Raw genomic sequence first — 14,706 nt, forward strand, 5'->3', positions numbered from 1 at the left:
CCATTTTTCTGAGGGTGGATTTTAGGGTCCGATTCATGCGCTCCACGATACCACTCGACTGGGGGTGGTAGGCGATGTGGAATTTTTGGGTAATGCCAAATATCGTGAGGACGTTCTTCATGACACATCCCATAAAATGGGAACCTTGGTCGGATTCAATGCTGCGGGGGAGTCCCCATCTCGTAAAGATGTGGTGGGTTAAGATCTTGGCTGTGGTTTTTGCCGTGTTCGTTCTGGATGGGAATGCCTCTACCCGTTTTGTAAAAGTGTCTATGACGACTAATACGTATTTGTAACCATTCCTGCAAGGGGGCAATGGTCCTATGAAATCGATCTGGAGGTTAGTCCAGGGGCCATTAACTAAGATGGGGTCCATCTCGTCGTTCCAGATGAGCCTGAATGAATTATCGCGGTGCCAAAAGGTGGTGTCTAGTTCTGTGGGGATGGAATCGTCATCGTAGGGCGGTGGTCTTTGGTGGGGTTTATTGAGGAATGTGATGAAGAAGGGATCACTCGAATCTAGTCACTTAGTGTGACTAAGTTGAGCCTTCTTTGCGTATCTGTCTGGATTGTTCTGGGCACAGATAAGGCACTTCTCAACGTAGTGTGTTACGTCGTCTTTTAAGCTTGGCCACCAACAGAGCTGCCTGAGGTGGGCTGTAGTGGGATCAATTCCCTGATGTCCATGACTGTCATGGAATAAACCAATAAGTTGATTCCTGTCCTGTTCAGGAACCACATAAAGGGTGTCTTTTAACACCACACCGTCATGTGTGGTCAGTGCATTTTTAAATCTATCATAGGGTGCTGTAAATTGTGCTTTCGAAATCTCCCTGAGATTGCTATCCTGCTTCTGGGCCTGCTCTAAATCCTCAATATTAGTCTGCGAGACCTGAATTGCATTCACTGGTGCACTTTCGGGGGGTGTCCAAAAATATCCATGCCTGGAACCTGCTTTGGTCAGTGCGTCGGCCTTTACATTTCCAGGGGCGGAGGAACGGTGGGACATGCGAATTTTAATGATTCCGAATGTCCTGTTCTGTGCCTTTTCTAAAATGTGGCGGAGCAATGGGGCTGAAGGGAGGGGTTTTCTGTCTGCAGAAACAAATCCTCTTGCTTTCCACAGGGGTAGGAATTCTGTAAGGCTATTGCAGACATAGAGGCTGTCCGAGTATATGTCTGCTGGGCTGGGGAAGGAACCTGGGTGATCCACAATGTACGCAACGGCTGCTAGTTCTGCCGCCCGCGCGCCTAAGTGGCCTGGTAGCTTTAAGGAGATCTCTCCTAGGGCGCGTCCCTGCGCGTCCTCGACATATATGCCGCATCCTGTAATGCGCTTCCCTTCTAAGACTGTGGAAGAACCATCCACATATATTCGCAAAGGTTCGCACGTGTCTGTGGGCTGGGGGCTCTGGGGTGAACTACCCATCTTTCTGGGGGGGTGTTTTCGCGATAAAGGGGCCTGTGTTGTGGTGCGGTGAGATGATTTCACATTCGTGGGGGGTGCCTGGGGACTGAAGGTTATCGGCTAAGAAAGTGTGGGTCTTGGTCCTTCTAACAGTGATGTCCCGTCCCTGCAAAAGAAGGGTCTATCTAGCTGCTCTAATTTGGCTAACTGTAGCGTCCTTGAATCGTCCGTCAAGTAAAAGTTGGGTGGGGGTGTGTTCCGTGAGGATTATGATGGGGCTTAGTCTGGTTATGTAAGAAAAATATTGAACTGCCCATAAACTGCGAGCAGGTGCCTTTCACAGGCCGAAAATCCCTACTCCACAGGATCTAAAAGTCTGGAGGCGTAAGCCACGGGTCTTAACTGTTCGTGTCGTTCCTGGAGGAGCACGGCCGAAAGGGTGCGGTCGGTGCTAGCTATCTCTATAGCGTAGGGGGAAAGCGGGTCTGGAACCTGCAATGAGGGCTCTTTTTAAAGCATCCACAGCATCCGTATGCTGCGGAAGCCATTCCCAAGGGGCTCCTTTCTTTAGGAGTTCCGAGAGGGGTGCTGCCTTGCTGGCGAAACCGTCAATATGGTTTCGGCAGTAGCCAGCCAGTCCTAAAAACGACCGTAGGGCTGAAACATTCTGGGGAAGGGGCAATTTGGCAATCGAGTCAATTCTTTTGTGCTCGATCTCGCGTTTACCGTGCGTGATAATTGTACCCAAATATATCACTTTGTTTTCCAAAATCTGGGCTTTTTGGGGTTTACTTTGCAACCAGTTTTCTGTAGGAGTGCCAGGAGTTCGGACAGAAGCTCTATGTGCTCTGCCTTGGTGTCTGTCTGCAGTAATAGGTCGTCCACATACTGGACCAGACATTCGCGGCGTGAAAATTTTGACAAACCATTTGCCAGCTGTCGGTGTAAAATGGAGGGGGAGTTGTGGAATCCTTGTGGAAGGCATGTGCACGTGTACTGCTGATTTTTAAAAGTGAAGTCAAATTTGTATTGGCACGCTTTTGCCAATGGAATGGACCAGAATCCATTACTGACGTCCAAAACCGTAAAGTATTGTGAGTTGAGTCCCTGTTTGAGCATGGTCTCGGGACTTGTGGCTACCGTGGGGGCTGCTGCGGGGGTGATTTTGTTGAGTTCCCGGTAATCGATGGTCAGTCGCCATGATCCATCGGGCTTTCTCACTGGTCAAATCGGGGCATTATTAGTGGAGGCTACTGATCTAAGTACGCCCTGCTCTAATAAGCTGTCGATCACTTTTGCGATTTCTCCCTCTGCCTCTTGGGGAAATCCATATTGCTTTTGGGGTCTAGGGTCAAGTCCTGTGATTTGAACGGAACCAGTCATGCGGCCTCAGTCGTTTGTGGGTCGTGAATGCTGTCCTGTGCTTCTGCAGAACTGCCCTAACCTGCTTGCCTGTGCTAATCGTGGTTGTGTCAAACCAAAATTTGCCGAATGCGCTAATCTTGTTTGCGTATTCCCCTATTGTGAGCGTTGCAGGGGCTCTTGCGGATTTTGCCATTCTCCAGAAACACTGGTTGACAGGATCAAAGGATAGGTTGTGGGAATTCATCAAATCGATGCCCAAAATGTGTTCTGCTGTGTGGGGCAGGTCGAATAAGACTATGGGGTGCTTGGTGGTGATGTTGCCGATTTGAATGGGTACAGGGGCTGTGATGTGTCCCTGCTGTGAGTGGCCTGTGAAGTCGCTGAGGGTGATGGTGGCTGTAGTGGGCCACGTGCCTTTCTGGAATATGGTGGAGGAATTTATTGTGGTGCGGGACCCTCCTGTGTCCCAGAGAAATTCAATGGGCTGTCCCCGTATCTTTGCTGCAACTACCGGTCGGCCGGACCTATCCCAAAGGGTGTCGCAGACCCAACTGGGGTAGCCCGAACACCGTCAGTCCGTTCCGTTCAGGTCCATCCGGTCTGAATGGGTGCTCACACTATTTATGGGCTCTGTCTATTTCTATTCAGAGTACCCGTTTGCTGGGCTCTCTGTGGCTTTTGTGGGGCATTGCATTCTCGTGCAAAGTGTCCTAACTGTCCACAGTTGTAACACTCCTGTGGCTTTTGTGGGGGGCTGTTCCTGCCTTCGTTCATCCATGCGGGGTTCTGGTGCGTTTTAACCACTTGGATGTCCGCTTCTGCCTGCTGTGCCTCGGGTTTCCTAACTGCGGGTTCGTTTTGTACAGACTGCTCCCAGGCGCGGGACAATCTTTTTAAAACCCATTTCTCATTGTGGGCTTCCTCTGACGGGTCATAATTCGTACAGGCTTTTTGTCCTGCCTTTGTGGCATGGGAGATAAGGGTGCGGGTCCATTTGGCCATACCGTCTTGGGACAAATGGGCGCGTTCTAAATTGCCGAAAACTGCTGTGAAATGGATCCACAGGCATCCAGCAAACGCTGTGTGGTGTTCCGTCTTTTTCTGCCGACACTTATTAAGGCCTTCTACTGGGTCACCTCTTTTGTAGCCGACCGCATCTAGGATCGCTGCGTGCATCTCTGCCAGGGTGCCTCCTCCTACGTTCTGTGGGTCGGGAAGGGCTGCTACGACCGAAGGGACTAAACTCAAAACTGTGAGCTTCACGTGCTCACGCTCGTCCAGGCCGTACATGGTCGCCTGCTGCTTTACTCTAGCAAAGAAGTGGTGGGGAGGAACAGTGTGATTTTCTCGCACGCGTCCCGTAATTGGGTCACGGTTAAGGGGTGGTATAAAGAAATTCTGTATCTCCGTCCGACGTGACTGTGGTTACTGGATTCATTGGTGTCTGAACTATCTACTCTGTGGGGGGTTGGGGCGCTTTTCTCTTCTGGGGCTTTCCTTGCGCACATGTTCCCTGAACAGATCTATGTGCGGTCTCATTTACTCTGGCAAAGAAGTGGTGGGGGTCTGAGGTGGGGAGGAACGGTGTGATTTTCTCGTACGCGTCCCGTAATTGGGTCACGGTTAAGGGGGTCGTGTACAGGAATTCCGTGTCTCCTTCCGATGTGACTGTGCGGTGGGTGATTACTGGATTCATTGGTGCCTGAACTATCTGCTCTGTGGGGGGTTGGGGCGCTTTTCTCTTCTGGGGCTTTCCTTGCGCACATGTTCCCTGAACAGATCTATGTGCGGTCTCATTTCATTCTTCCCAATCCGGGCCGTCTTCTGTATCTAACTGGGATCCAAAGGTGCTCTGGAATCCATTCTGAACTGAAAGCAAAGACTGCAGTTCTGCAATCTGCTTCCTGGACTTCGCGTGATCTAGTGAGCTTTGTCTCTGCTCCGTGGTGGTAGCATGGAGTGCTCTTAATGCTGTTTTCAGGTCGCTGCACTGCCTTTGCAATGCCTTTACCTGTTTCTCTGTTTCCTCTCTTACCAGGACTGCACGTTGCGTGTCCTGATAGGCCTTTTTGTACTGTGTCTGGAAGCTGCTTAAATGCGCCAGACAAGACTGGTGTGCCCACTTGGCATCATCCACCTCTCCGTCCTTTGCTGCTAACCTCCTTCTTAGTTCTACGTTCTCTTTCTCTATCTCGCTCACATCGACCTTACTCATTCGATGTGCCTCCTCTATCTCTCTGCGGAGCGTCTGAACGACCTCCTCTGTGCCTCGCAATTGTGCCAAACAAGACACGATTGCCATCGGCTTGCAAGCTTTTCCCAAGCTTTTCCTATGAATTTCTGACAGGTTCTCCTACCAAGTATGTCCTATACTCCTGGGTCCTGTTTCCTCATTGTTACAGAATTCGCTCCAAAGGGGCCATCCTTTCCCTTTGAGGTACTTCCTGATTTCCTCTTCCCAAACGGGACACTGTCCTACTCTGCTGCTGGTCGCTGCGACCACGAATTCCTCGGTTCATGAGGCGTTGCATTGCCTACATTGCCATCTTTCCTCTCTAAATACTTCTCTTAAAATTTGGAACGAGGGGTCATAAGGCGGTGCTGTAATTACGGGTACGGCTTTCGCTATTTTCAGAAATACAAACTCCCGACAGTTTGTCGCAACAAAAATCTATCAGTTTACCTTATAGCCCTGTTAGTTATGCATGCATTAACACACTTCCGAATTATAAGGATTGATCAGAACTGCTTGAACACTTGTGTTTTTTCTGTTCCCAATTGGATTTCTAATTCAAATTTTTGGGTTCTCCCGGAGTGGTTAAGCCACTTCTAAGTCGGGTCCCGTCAGGATGTCGCCAGTAATATGTTGCTAACTTTTGGTTGGCTCTTAATTCGTAATTTGCTCTGTTTGTTTAACCTTTGCTCTAGAGTCGCCAGGCATCTTTATGATACCGCCACGAGGTTCAAGTAATGATCAATAACTCAACACACCAATTAGTAAGATTCAAATCAAAACACATTTATTATACACAGTAAATCACTACTCATGCATAAACTCTACTTTCTAGGCTATTCCTATCACTAAAAGGCCTACACTTAGCTTCGGACTGGCCCACCAGGTCAGGGGAACAAATGGCCTTTCGTTCAGGTCCTGAGTCTGCAGGATACAAAAGCTGGTATGGACTGGTAGCTAGGAGCGCCTATCTCGTAGTGAGCGTTGACTTGAGACTTACTTGGTTGGCGGCCGCTGAGACAGGTCACTCTCACGGGTTGATTCAGGTTGCTGAGTGACCCTGCCAAAGAAGGACGATTTGAACTTAGGGGCTTTACTTTATAGTCCCCAGGGGCTTCCCGCCCTTCGGGGTGGACCCCGTACCTGGTTCCAAGTGATTGGACTACTTTCCGATCACTTGGATCGAATTCTCCAATGCTGGAGCGGTTCCCTGATCGCTGGGCGGTCCCTAAGTGTCCGTTGGCGTTCCTTTGTCTTGGCTCCTGCTGGCGCCGAGGAGTCTGGCTTGGCTTTATTTACCTTAACTGTTGCCATTGTGCCTTGGAATCGCACATTACTATGTAGATGGCTGCTGCTTTCAGTGCTGTCTGGTTGTTTTGCAGGTTTCAATATACATGATTTCTGCACTTGCTAGTCTTTGCCTGTGTTGGCTGAATTTCTCTTCAGCCTTTGCGGTTCTCCATTTTAAGTCGGTAAGTGGCCAACCCAGGTGGCTACACCCCATACCTGTGAGAGATGTTTAACGACTCAGTTGAGGGGGGCCCTGCCACTCATGCTGGCACAGGCCTCGATCTCACTGATGCCCAAAAAAGACAAAGACCCATACCACTCATTAACATGGACGCTAAAGTTCTGGTGAAAGCTCTGGCAAGGCACGTGGAGAGCCGCTTGCCAGAAGTAATCGCGAAAGACCAGGCAGTGTTTGTCAAGGGCAGACAGCTAAGGGCAAACAGCAGGCGCCTGCTGAACGTGATTATGACCCCATCCGGGAAGAGAACACCAGAAGTGATTGTCTCTCTGGACGCTGAGAAAGCCTTTGATCGAGTAGCATGGAGGTACCTCATGGGGGTGCTTCAAGGATTTGGGTTTGGACTAGGATTCACTTTGTGGGTGAAACCTCTGTACAGCACTGCCATGGCAAGTATACAGACTAAAACCACCAGCTCTGAATATTTCCAGCCACGCAGAGGTACGAGGCAGGGGTGCCCGTTTTCCCCGCTGCTGTCTGCACTGGCAATTGAGCAACTTGTTCCAGCAAGCCACTTTTACCAAATGGCCAGCCCTCGCGACCCACAATTATGCAACACAATTTTTTGAAAAAACGTTGATCTGAATACTGTTTCCTGCAAGCAGTGAAATGAACATATTTAATATGTTCTGCATTCACAAATGGATTGGAATGGTTGTGCATGTTCCATTAGAATGTTGTACTGCAATGGGAGTGAATGTATGCTAGTTGAGAACATTGGAAATTCTTGTAAGTGAAACATGATTGCAGTATGCGCAACTCCTCATTTCTTAGTTAGAAATAGTTCTCGGGTCAGAATTAATCCCTTGTTCAGTCTGCGGGGCAGTTGAAAGTGGGTTAGACTACAAGGGTCCAATTACCGTCTGCGTTCTGTTCACCTTCTGGGCCTGTGACCTTCAGCCACACTTGTTGTCACTGAGAGGCCGGACTCTTGTCTCTGGGAGGAGTTACATTGAAATCGAACAGCCCCAAACCAGGCGGATCCCTCAACAAGAGCGGAGACACAGAGGAGCAACGATCTAGCCCGAGTTTGTTTACAAATCAGTGAAACATGTTTCCATTCTGTTTATCTACCCACAATTTTGAACGATAGCGCCCAGGAAAGATTTTGTTTGTGCAGTATATCAGCTATGGCCCAGGAGTAGGGAAACATGCTGTGCAGATATTCAGATATGTGTGTGTGGGATCAATTCTAAACAGTGACACACTCCTATGGGAAAAGGCTCTGAAGAGAGTTAATTCATCCTCATCTTGTGCCAGACTTAGTCTGATCCAGTTCAAGGTGGTTCATAGGGACCACATGAATCTGCCCAGATGAGCAGGTTTTTTGAGTAAGTGGAGGATAGGTGCGGACGCTGTGGGGGAAGCCTGGCGAATCATGTACATATGTTCTGGGCGTGTCCAAAGTTGAGAGGATTCTGGCAGGGATTTGCGGACGTCATGTCAGAGGTCCAAGAAGGGAGGGTGACTCCGACTCCAGAACTGGCAATATTTGGGATATCGGAAGATCCGGGGCCAGGGGAGGCGGGAAGGAAGGCTGATGTTCTGGCCTACTCCCTGGTGGCCCGGAGACGAATTTGCTGGGATGGAGAGACTCCGAACCCCCAAAGTCAGGAGCGTGGGTCAGTGACATGGCGGGGTTTCTCAGGCGGGAAAAAATTAAGTTTGCCTTGAGAGGATCAATTCAGGCGTTCGCCCGGAGGTGGCAGCCGTTCATCGGCTTCTTCAAGGAAAATTGAACATCAGCAGTAATGGGGGGAGGGGAAAAGGGGGAAGGGGAGGAAAATGGGAAGCATGGTAGTGTAAGACAAGGACAGGTAACTTAGTACACAGGTAATTAGGAAATAGGGCGAGGGTAGTAGGGGATGTTTTTAGGTTTTTTTGCGTGTGTCAGCCCGCGCGGTTGTTTAAGGAATGTTAAAGTGTTAAACTGTAAACTGCGAAAATTACAAATGCTTCAATAAAATATTTTCTAAAACAAAAACTGTGACACACTCTGGAGATCATTTTTGGCGACCAATTTTTACGCAGCCCGCAAACCACTCTAGGGTCGCGACCCCCATTTTGAAAAACACTGCCTTTGAATCTGAATGGAAGTTCCATTGGTTTCCTGAAATTGACCACAATTTCCTTTTTTTCCCCGCCTTTCTCCCTTTTTTTGTTTTATAAATTTAGAGTACCCAATTCATTTTTACAATTAAGGGGCAATTTAACATAACCAATCTACCTACCCTGCACATCTTTGAGCTGTGGGGGCGATACCCACGCAGACACAGGGAGAATGTGCAAACTCCACACGGACAGTGACCCAGAGCCAGGATCGAACCTGGGACCTCAGCGCCATGAGGCAGCAATGCTAACCACTGCGCCACCGTGCTGCCCTCCCTTTCTCCCTTTCCAGGATGAACACCGCTAAGCATTGTTATGCTCATGTCATTACTGTCAATGGTTATTTAAACTAGATTATATAAATAGCAATAAAAACAAAATACTGGAAATACAATTGCTTCTGATGAAGTCTGATGTTTCAGACTTGAAACATCAACCCTGTTTCTCTCTCCACAGAGCTTTTCCGCATTTTTAGTTTTTATTTCTATTCTCCAGCATCTGCAGTGTTTTGCTTTTTTTAAGCAGCAATTGGATAAACACTGGAAGAATCGTCTTAAGGGCCAAGGGGATAGAGCCGGGAAATATGAAAATGGCTCTAAAGTCAGGGGTACCCAGTGATGGACTGAGTAGTCTTCTGAACTGAAATTCAAAGAACAATACAGCACAGGAACAGGCCCTTCGGCCCTCCAAGCCTGTGCCAGTCATGATACCACCCTTGGCCAAAACCCTCAGCACTTCCTAGTGCCGTATCCCTCTATACTCATCCTATCCATGTATTTATCGAGATGCCTTTTGAGCATCAGTAATGTATCTGCTTCCACAATCTCTCCTGGCAACGCATTCCAGGCACTCGCCACCCTCGGTGTATTAAAAAAAAAAACTGTCTCACACATCTCCTTTAAACTTTGCCCCACGGACCTTAAACCTATGACCCCTGGTAACTGACCCCTCCACCCTGGGAGAGAGTGCCTGCCCCTCCACTCTATCCATATCTCTCATAATCTTGTAGAACTCTTATCAGGTCACCCCTCAACCTTCGTCATTCTAATGAAAACAGTCTGAGTCTATTCAGCCTCTCCACATAGCTTACAGCCCTTCAGACCAGACAACATCCTGGTAAACCTCTGCACCCTCTCCAAAGCCTCCACATCCTACTGGTAGTGTGGCGACCAGAATTGTGCGCAATATTCCAAGTGCGGCCGTACCAAGGTTCTATACAACTTTAGCATGATTTGCCAGTTTTTATATTCAATGCCCTGTCCAATGAAGTCCAACAGGCTTGTTTCGAATCATTAGCTTTCGGAGCACAGTTCCTTCCTCAGGTGAATGAAGAGGTGGGTTCCAGAAACATGTATATAGACAAAGTCAATGATGCAAGACGATACTTTAAATGCGTGTCTTTGCAGGTAATTAAGTCTTTGCAGGTCCACACAGAGCAACTGGAGAGAGGGATAATCACAGGTTAAAGAGGTGTGAATTGTCTCAAGCCAGGACAGTTGGTAGGATTTCGCAAGCCCAGGCCAGATGAATGTAATGCGACATGGATCCATTCAATTTGCATTTTGGTTGCATTGCATTCACCCCCGAGCCAGTTCTGGATCCATCTTTTTTTTAATAAAATGTTTTTTATTGGGTTTTTGAACATGGTATACACAGAATGAAATGTATATTTCTTTAAACTGGTAGGATATTGTACACCAGCTCAAAAACAGCAACTCTGTACAGTTAGCAATATTACGTTTAACAAATAGACACATGTTTGTGGTGGGGGGAAACTGGGGAGGGAAAATATACATTTGGGTGCCGGAGAAATAATTACAGTAGTTATGTCCAATACAGAGAGGGCAATACGCGAATGGATCTGGTGTTGATGTTGTTACTTGCTCCCCCCAGGCGGTTTTTGCTGTCGTTGTTGCGCGTTCACCTCCGCTTCAGCCATTCGTCCCGTCTTTCTCCCGTATTTTCTTGCTCTCTGTTACTGTATTTGCCAAGTTTGTTGTCGATTTCCGTGCTCTTCTTCCGGCTTTCATTCCCTCGCCTCCATCACTCCCCCCCCCTCCCTCTCACTGGCTCTCCTCTATTGTTCCCCGTCTCCTCCTCCTTCCCTCTCCCCTCCCCCCTTCTCCTGTGGTTCACCTTTCTTTTCTCTTAAGTTTAGCTGTTGACTGCCAACCGAACACAGTTTGTTCTGTATCCATCTTGCCATCTCACCTCTGATCCCGTGTGACTTCACCTTTTGTACCAGTGTGCCTTGGGGCACCTTGTCAAAGACTTTACTGAAGTCTATGTGAACAACATCCACTACTTCCTCTCATCAATCATCTTTGTCAATCCTCAAAAAACTTGATCAAGTTAGTGAGCACAACCTCCCCTTAACAAAACCATGCTATCTATCGCTAATGAGTCCATTTGTTTCCATCCGTATGATTCTATCTATCAGTTATATGTGGGAAGAAATAATAAACTGAATTGCTACATCTTTACGGATGTGCTCACTTTGAAACTATGAGTCCAACTTGTAATGGTGATCTTTCAACTTGCAGATTTACAGAACGGAAAATCAACAACAAATGGAGTTACAAATGGAATCCATCTCCACAGTAATGGCTTCAGGCTGTCGGACGCCTGGTCACAAAGCAGGTAAGAGAACATGCAGCTCAGACGATAGGATTGGACTGCATACATACTAATTGTGGAAACACTGGGATTGGAAACTGCCAAGTGTTGGATCTGGAATCAACAGAGCAATCCTGCGATTAGAGAGCACTAAAAATATAATCTAAAAATGTGTAAAAAGAAAGACTCTCATTCATACAGTGCCTTTCGCTACCTCTGATGTCCCAAAGCACTTTGCAGCCAATATTGTACTTTTGAAGTGTATTCATTATTGTAAGAAAGGAAACACGGAAAACGATTTTGCATTCTGCAAGGTCCCACAAACACTAATGTGATACTGACCGTTTAACGTTTTTAAGTGATGTTGATTAAGTGATGTTGATTGAGGGATGACCTTTGGTCAGGACACTAGGGATAACTCCTTTGCTCTTCTTCAAAAATAATACCATAGGTTCTTTTACATCCACCTGCGAGAACCGGTTTCTGTATTTCTATTCTGCCTCAGTTTAACATCTCATCTGAAAGACAACACCTACAACAGTGCAGCAAGCAGCTAATAAAGCATATAGTATCCTAGGTTTTATTAATAAAGGCATCAAGTACCAGATTAAGATGGTCATATTGAACTTGTGTAAGACACTAGTTAGGCCTCATCTGGAGTACTACATCCAGTTCCTGGCACTATATATGAAGAAAGATATGAAGTCACTGGAGAGAGCACAGAGGAGATTCACAAGAATCATTCCAGGGATAAAGAATTGTAGCTATAAGAATAGATTGGAGAGGTTGGGACTGTTTTCCATGGAGAAAAGAAGGCTGAGAGGAGATTTGAAAGAGGTATTCAAGATCCTCAGGGGTATCGACAGGGTAAGAGAGAAACTGTTCCCACTTGGGATCATCAAGAACTAGAAGGCATGGATTTGAAATAATTGATTTTACTCCTTTTGCCAATGTGAGGAAAAACCTTTTCACCCAGAGGATGGCTGGAGTCTGGAATGAACCTCCTGAGAGGTTGGTGGAGGCAGGTTGGATTGAGGTATTCAGAAGGAAATTGGATTGCTATCTGAAAAGAGAGAATGTGCAGAAATATGGGACTAGGCAGAATGCTCTTGAGAGCCAGTGCAGACTTGATGGGCCAAATAGCCTCCTTCTGCAATGTAAAGATTATCTGTTTATGTGAATCCGTCAGTGTTGCTTTGGTGTGACAGCATAGATCTTTCTGCTCCAGAAATGCACTTGAATTTGCACATTTTCGGCTTGGAGTACTCCTCCAACAAAGTCCCTCACCTGACATTCAGATGAGATCTTGCTAGAGTTGAGGTTCAGGAACTTTGAGGAGGCATGGGAATCAGGGTCTTAATAGCCTTGTTAGAGGGTGTGGGGAACCAGTTTCTGTATTAATGTTCCGCCTTAAAGCAATGTGTGTATTCAACTTCTTTCCTCACTTTTTCTGCCAGTATACATTCACAGATGACACAAAAATTGGCTGAGCAGTTTAAAAAATATATATTTGATTTCAAACGTGTTTTTATTTTTTAAAAAGCAACATGTACAACAACACTTCCCCCCCCCCCCCGGTCCCCAAACCACCACCAACCGCAATGAACAGTTCCTCAAACATCGGCATGAACATCTCCCACCATGTCTCCAAGCCCTCTGCTGACCCCCTCAACTCAAATTGAATCTTTTCCAGCCGGAGAAAATCGTATAAGTACCCCAGCCAGGCCACAACATCCGGCAGCATATCCGACCTCCAATTTAGCAAGTTCCTTCAGGCAATTAGAGAGGCGAAGGCCACAACATCGATCCCCTTCCCCTCCAGCAGCTCCGGCACGTCCGATACCCCAGAAACTGCCACCATTGGGACCGGCCTGGCCTCTGCCCCCACAATCTTCGATAACGTTCCAAACTCCACTTCCCAGTATCTCTCCAGCTTCTTGCAACCCCGGAACATGTGCACATGATTCACTGGCATCCCCCACACTTCTCACACTCACGGCCACTCTTTGGAAGAGCCCACTCATTTTCGCCCGGGTCATATGTACCTTGTGCATCACCTTGAACTGAATCAATCTCATCCTCATGCAGAAGAAGGTTGAATTCACCCTAGGCATCGCCTCGCACCTCAGTCCCCAGCATCCCCAGCCTATCTCCTCCCCCTATTCCCCAAACTCCTCCCATTTGTCATTGATCCGCACCACCTGCGCATCCCTGCTCTCCCGACACCTGTATATATCCCCAATCTTACCCTCTCCCAACTCATCCAGGCACAGCAGTTAGCTCCAATAGGATGTACTCCGGCAACCTGGGAAATGTCCTCCACCCCTTTTGTGCAAAGTCCCTCACCTGCATATATCTAAATTCACTCCCCCTTGGCAACTCAAACCTCTCCCGCGACTCATCCAGACCTACAAACTTCCCTTCCAAGTACAAGTTCCTTGCCCTCACCAACCCCCCCTCCCTCCACTTCCCATACATCCTATCCCTCTCCCCCGGCTGATACCTATGGTTCCCGCACAGCGGTGTGAACACTGGCATCTACTCCAACTTAGTGTCTCAGCAGCTAATTCCACACCCTGACCGTCGACTGTACTACCGGACTCCCCATTTACTTCTCTGGAGCAAGTGGCAGTGGTGCTGTCACCATAGCCCTCAGACTGGAACCCCTACAGGACTCCTCTTCTAACTTGACCCACTCCACCCAGTAATAGTGCAGCAGGTTCGGGAGTGCTAACCTTCCTATCTGCCTCTTCCTCTGTGTAGCAGGGCCCAGCAGTAAACCGCCCCCCCCGAATGCCTCATTTATTCTTCCCGGCTCTGACTCTACCTCCCACTTCTCTGTTTGCGCCCTTAAAATGTCCCTGGACGCGGCCTGCCTCCTCAGCTGGTGGGCCAGCATACGGCTTGCCTTCTCTCCATATTCATATTGCATCTCCCTTGCCCTCCATAGCTGCCCCACTGCCCCCACAACCTCCATCAACACCGCTCAACTCACCATAAATAAATCCATTCTCAAATACACTTTATACACATGAAAAGGAGTACACTATCCCCCCCCCTTTCCAGGTTCTTAAACCTCCACAGATCAACCATTCCCATACATTCTATTAACCCCCCCAACTCCTTCACCGTCCTCAACCTTCCCGTTGACTTGGAGCTCGACCTGTCCACCTCGGTTCCATCACACAATTAAAATCTCCACTCATGGTCGACTGTGTATATCGAAGTCTGGAATCTTTCCCAGTAAACCATTCACAAACCCCACATCATCCCAATTTGGCACATATACATTGACTAGCACCACCAGCGTCCCCTCCAGCACCCCACTCTCACTATCACATATCCTCTCCCCATCCCGGCTTCTGCACTTCCCTGGCCCCCCAAAACCCCATCCTTTGTTCAACAAAATGGCCACTGCTCCCGCGACTTCGAGTCAAGCCAGAGTGA

The 14,706-nt window shown here is 47.9% G+C and overlaps 1 protein-coding gene across 1 annotated transcript in view; it reads left to right on the forward strand.

The window, feature by feature from the left end:
• wdtc1 (WD and tetratricopeptide repeats 1) overlaps positions 1–14,706 on the forward strand; it is a 124,752-nt gene that overhangs the window by 70,370 nt on the left and 39,676 nt on the right. Inside the window, exon 11 of the mRNA XM_072500970.1 lies at positions 11,187–11,283. Within this exon, the coding sequence (XP_072357071.1) occupies positions 11,187–11,283 (97 nt within the window). The remainder of the gene's footprint in view (positions 1–11,186; positions 11,284–14,706) is intronic.

This window comes from Scyliorhinus torazame, chromosome 1 (assembly GCF_047496885.1).
Source record: "Scyliorhinus torazame isolate Kashiwa2021f chromosome 1, sScyTor2.1, whole genome shotgun sequence".
NCBI classification, from domain to species: Eukaryota; Metazoa; Chordata; class Chondrichthyes; order Carcharhiniformes; family Scyliorhinidae; genus Scyliorhinus; species Scyliorhinus torazame.